This window comes from Colobus angolensis, unplaced genomic scaffold, assembly GCF_000951035.1.
Source record: "Colobus angolensis palliatus isolate OR3802 unplaced genomic scaffold, Cang.pa_1.0 Scaffold2, whole genome shotgun sequence".
Taxonomy (NCBI): domain Eukaryota; kingdom Metazoa; phylum Chordata; class Mammalia; order Primates; family Cercopithecidae; genus Colobus; species Colobus angolensis.
Genome location: NW_012115154.1, coordinates 23894380 through 23899909, shown reverse-complemented (window position 1 = coordinate 23899909; position 5530 = coordinate 23894380). Strand labels below are relative to the sequence as shown.

At 61.7% G+C, this 5530-nt stretch overlaps 1 protein-coding gene across 1 annotated transcript in view; it reads left to right on the top strand.

The window, feature by feature from the left end:
• Positions 1-5530, top strand: part of SHH (sonic hedgehog) — a 14729-nt gene that overhangs the window by 2505 nt on the left and 6694 nt on the right. The window contains exon 2 of the mRNA XM_011941594.1: positions 3229-3490. Coding sequence (XP_011796984.1) covers positions 3229-3490 — 262 coding nt within the window. The remainder of the gene's footprint in view (positions 1-3228; positions 3491-5530) is intronic.

Genomic DNA, 5530 nt, shown 5'->3' with positions numbered 1-5530 from the left:
GCCCCGCGCCCGGCCACTCTCGCCGCCGCGCGTACAGGCAGCATTTGAACTTCTGACCTTCTGTCAACTTCCCTCAGACGAACGAAACGAAAACAAATACTTTTTTCCTTGGGCAGTGGCTATTCCCGTTCCCAACACAAAAGGAGGGGGAAGGACGGCCCAAGTGGGGGTTGGGTGGGGAGAGCCAGGCCGGGATTATCAGGCAGACCCCACAAAGGTCCCCTAAAACCGAGGGGGTAGGGGCTGGCAGTCTGTGAGGTACCCCTAGTTGATCACTCCCCTACCTTCCTTCTCCCGATTCCAGGAGTTAAGGGTGGGGGAGGAAGGGATGGGGAAGGCGGAGGCTCGGGTGCTGAGGGCAGGGGCGGGGTGAAGGAGGAGGCAGGGGAGCCCCAGGCCCGCGGGAGGTTTGGGGAGCCTGCTCGGACGCCCTCATTTTAAATAACCACCTAGGCTCTGCCCCAGCTGCGTGGCCCTCCTCGTCTGTCTCCCTCCCTGTCTCTGGCTCTCTAATGTGACTGCCGCCCAAGTCCCTCAACCATGGCGAGATCGTCCCCAGTGGAACTTTCAGAGCAGTTCTGGAACGCAGGAGCTGCCGGTTAATATTAACCCGGGAGAGGAAAGCGCAGACAGACACGCTCTCCCCGCGCTGGCCTAGGGTGCCAGGCGAGGGTGCTGGTGGCCAGGGGGGTCCTAGGGGGCAGGAGGCCCGAGGGCCAGATCTGAAGCCTGGAGTAGGGTCCCGAGCTGCCACACTAAACAGATTTCCTGTGCGCTCTGGGGCCGCCAGGAAAGACGCTCAGGTGTGGGTTTGGGGAGGGGCTGTTCCACCAAGCGTGGGGAAAGGACGGTGGAGAGAGGTGCGTTTTGGGGGCTGGGGCTGTTTCGAAGTTGGGACGCCCCCACCCCCGCGCTGGGGGAAGCCCACCGGCTGCTGGCGGTGACAGTCGGCGCGGCTCGCAGATCAGGGAGGTGGGCAGGAGCTCAGGCGTGGGGAACAACTTGGCCTCAGCCGACACAAAGCCCGGCCCCGGCGGCCCTGCTGGGCTTCACGGTGGCTGCACAGAGTCGGGCTTGATTCGCGGCACACGACCCAATGAATTAATAACCGGCCTGGGCTTCCCGGCTTTGCCTGCGACAATCCCGCCCAGCGCGGGCGGAGGAGAGGCCGCCAGCCGAGGCCGCACGGAGCCCGGCCGGGGGAGGGCTCGAGGGGCGGGGGCGCCAACTCCGGCAACCCTCGGCCTCCGCCCCTCACCCGCGCAGCCACCTCCCGTCGCGGCCCGGCTAGGCCCGGGTCTCCCTGCCCAGGGTCCTCCATGCCTGCCCAAGTGGCGCAGTTCCCAGAGCTGGGGGCCGGGTCCTCCTCACCCTGCCGCCCTTTCCCTGGCTGCCCTCCTGGGAAGCTGTTTAAAGCTTCATCGGCGCAGCCCCAGGGGAGGGAGCTGCGGTGGGGTGGGGGGCTTGCATGGGGGGTCCGTGTGCGTGTTGGTGGTGTGCGCCTGCGCGCAACGGGCCTCACATCACAGCTCTAAACTGACCCTGGTTTACTGATTGATTTTCATGTAAAACGCGTTCAATCCTCAAGATGACCTCACTCAAATTCTGCCCTTCCGACTTTTTTTTCTTTAACTGCTGGCAGGCCCAGAAACCTGCAGGCACTGACCTGTTACCAGGGCGGCCCCCAGCCCTACCCCACCCCCAGTTGTTGTATGTTTAACTCTACAACCATATTACTGGTTTTTATTGCTGCCAGATACACAGGACTTTTCCTGTTGCGCAATTTGTCACGTCCCCTTAAAGCGCGGCAGCAGTGGGGCCAGCGTCCTCGCCCCACCCTCTCGAAAGAGTCCCCCCACCCACGCTACAGTTAGGGCCCTGGACAGAAGCTGTCCTTCCATCGCGACAACCAGACTCCAAGCAGAGCATCCTTCCAGACTGGAGGAGGTTAGAGGTCAGCCCCGCCCTCTGCAGCAGTCACCTTGAAATTGCCTCTCTGCCTCCACTTGGCGCAGCTTCTTGGGGGATGCCACCATCGTCATCTGTGCTAGTTCCCCTTCTTTAAATCCCGTGTCCCACCAGCAGCAGCAGGATAAACATCCAGGAAGCAAGTCAGTGCCCCCACAAACACACACAGCGGATTCAACTGCTTTCTGTCGCATCCTTATCTGAAAGTGACCCAAGGGAACCCCCACAATCTGAGTGTCAGGTAACCCCGTCTGCATCTGCCTAGTCAGTGCTTCCTGATTCCTACCAGGCAACTTCCTGGGAGACTCCCCAGGCGGAGGACTCCCAGACCTCAGGCCTTCCTGGCTCCCCTCCCCCTCCTCTCAAACCCCTCCCCCTCCCTCCACCTCTTCAGTTTGCTCTTCAAACTTGCTGGACACCATTCTATGCTGGGGCCAAGAAAACAAGAGGGGAGGAAGGGAACAGGTTAAAGAAAACAAGAAACACAATCAGACCACAGAAAAGCCAGGCAGAAAAGAGTTCCACGGGCAAAAAGAATGTGGCTGTCCAGATAAAGAATGTCTGTCCCGGCCCCAGCCTGTGCTGCAAGTGGTAACTCACCTAGCCGCCTTCCACCTAGGCTCCCGACCACCCTGCAGCCCCGCCAGCGGCTTCTGGCCTCCCCTCTGCCTCGGATAGGGTTAGGGCCTGAGACAAATAAATGCAAGGCCTTCAATTCTCCAAGAAACGCGCAGTGCATTTTTCTTTATTTCTGGGAACTTGCACCCAGGTATCTGTCAGGCCTGCTGTGAGGGATTCTACGCGGAGAGAAGGTGGAGCCTTCGCAGGTGGAGAAAGGGGCTGCAGAAGGGGGGACTGGAAGTGGAGGGCAACATGGGGGCGTGGCGGGTATCCCAGAGGGTGCCCCTGGAGGGTCCCGGAGTTGATGTCTGAAACTTGCAGGTCACTTGTTTCAGAGAACTTTATTTGCTTCTTAGGCCCCTCTAGGAGCATCGGCTGTTTCAGGACCTGGAGAAAGGCCCTCAGCTCTACTCTGAGAGGACGTGCTCCTCCATGCTCCTCCGCAAATGCTGCCCCTTCTTCCCCAGCCCGGGGCTCAGCTCTTCCGTGTGTTTGGGCCGTTCCAACCCCCGTCTCCCCACCTCTCCGCATGGCCCTCGCGCCTTGAGACTGGGCAGGGCAGGCTGACGGAGGGGCTGGGAGGGGTGGCGGCCGCCCAGGCTAATGTGTCCGTCGGTGGGGGTCCCCTTGTCTTCGCAGAGGTGTAAGGACAAGTTGAACGCTTTGGCCATTTCGGTGATGAACCAGTGGCCAGGAGTGAAACTGCGGGTGACCGAGGGCTGGGACGAGGATGGCCACCACTCAGAGGAGTCTCTGCACTACGAGGGCCGCGCAGTGGACATCACCACGTCCGACCGCGACCGCAGCAAGTACGGCATGCTGGCCCGCCTGGCGGTGGAGGCCGGCTTCGACTGGGTGTACTACGAGTCCAAGGCGCACATCCACTGCTCGGTGAAAGCAGGTAAGCTGGCCCTGGACCCCGGATCCGCCCCTACGGAAGGCCACTGGCAGACCCCCGGCTTAATAGCTTAATTCAAGGGAAAAAGAAACGTGGGGGGAGGCTGAGGGCCAGGAGCAGGGGCACTGGGCGATGACTGCGTTTCCGCGGTGGGAACCTGCCCTGTGAGGTGCCGGCCCCTCGAACTCACCCCTACCTTTGAGGCCACAGAGCCCAAAGTTCTCCATGACCCGAGGTGGGGTTCTGTGACTTCCTGCCCGCTTCTGCAGGGGGTGGGAAAGCGTGACTGGGGGAGGGGCGCTAGGCGCTTCCAGGCGAGGGAAGGCAGCCCTGCGCGGTTAGCCAGGTCTGGGCGAGCTCCTTCCTCTCGTTTAGGGTTCAAGAACCAACTGCCCTCACCGGCTGTCCCAAGCGCAGGGGCGTCTGTCCTGCCCCGGAGCCCGCGTCCTGGCTCCTCCCCGCCGGGCGCCCGTGGATCCTAAGCTGCCTTCGCTCACTCGCTGAGCCTTTGGGGAGAGGCCTGGTGGGCGGCAGTAAACCCAGGGGTAACCACCTCCAGCAGCTGGAGGCCGCGCGCCGGAAGCCTGCGTTCCTATTGGGAGCCGGGCCGGGACGCCCTGGGCGGCGGGCAAATCCCGGAAAGCCGGCCCGAGTCGGCGTGAGGCTGCCTTCTCTGGGCCTGCAACGCCACACGCTGTTGCTGGCGAGGAACAGCCGTAGAGGAGGCGCCATCGCGCGCACGCGAACCTCAGGCCTGGGGCTGTGTGCACAACGCTCTCCGCCGCCCGCATAAATTGGCACGTTTAGCAAAGCCGTTCACGGTGAATTTCGGGGAAACTCTGCCTTCCTCACCCCCCTTCCAGGTTGCCCTGCTTGTCTCCTAAATTCCAAGTTAATGGCAATATGTTAGTAGGAAAACACTTTAAAGGTGTCAAGGCACACTTGTAGGTAAAGGCAAGCGTGGCTTCTCGTCCCCACAGAAAGCAAAGGCGTGGAGCGGGGGCGGCAGGGGCGGGTGTGCGGCCCAGAGAGCTCCGCGCCGCAGGGAGGCAGGAGGCGGCACCCCCACTTCGCGGCCTCGGCAGCGGCCCCTGGGCCCAGGGCGCTCCCTGCGCAAAACCTCCTCCCCGGCTCCCTGCCCTCGGGGTCCCCCTAGCGGGGGTCTCCGGAGGCCTCCTCCCAAGTGAGCAGCGCTAATCCATCCGCCGGATCGCGCCGGGAGAGCAGAGCCGCGGCGCGGGAGCCGCTCATTGGCATTCTGCGCACACGGGCGGGGGCGCGGGGCGCAGTGTGTCAAGCCGGGCCGTGCGACTCGACGACTCGGGCTAGTCAGCGCCTGGGGTCGCATTCCGGGGGGCTACGGAGGGCCTCCAATGGCCAGCCCCGCACTTCATGTCGGAGAAACCGATGAGAAGATTAAAAGCCTCCTGTAATTCCAGCAGGAAGATTCTTTCTGGCAATCTCTATTTGCAAAAAGCATGATCCCAGAGATTGGAATGCAAAGAAGACGGCCCTCCCCGCCCTCCTCCCCGGCCCCCTGCGCTCCGCCCCAACTTCAATTATTGTCCTCGGGACAGTGAGCCTCAGAGAGCGACAGAGGGCTCGAGAAAGCGGGTAGCCAAGGGGCCTTGAGACTCGGAGCTTCCAGCGCTCCGAACAGGCCCCGCCATTTAAAATTCAAATACACATCTTGAGTGCTTGGAAGAGAGGCCTGGCTGTGCAAATAGTGCTTGTGAATTGCACACGGGGGGGGGTTGCACCTGAGCAAATAGGGAGGGGGAGGCCCGCGAGCTGGGGAGAGAGTGAGCTGAGAAAAGGGAGGGGAGAAAATGGAAGTGTCCGCTTCCAAGAGTGTCTCCTGTTTATCCCAGAAATCACAATGACAATGCTGGGCCCTTTATTGGATTTTAATTAGAAAATCCACACAAGCCTCGGATTTTCACACCTCGGCCAATCTCTGGAATGTTTGTCCAGTTGCTACAACTACTGCAGCTATTTTTCACTCCCCGCCCCCGCCCCTCCGCAGGCCTACGCCGAGACGCG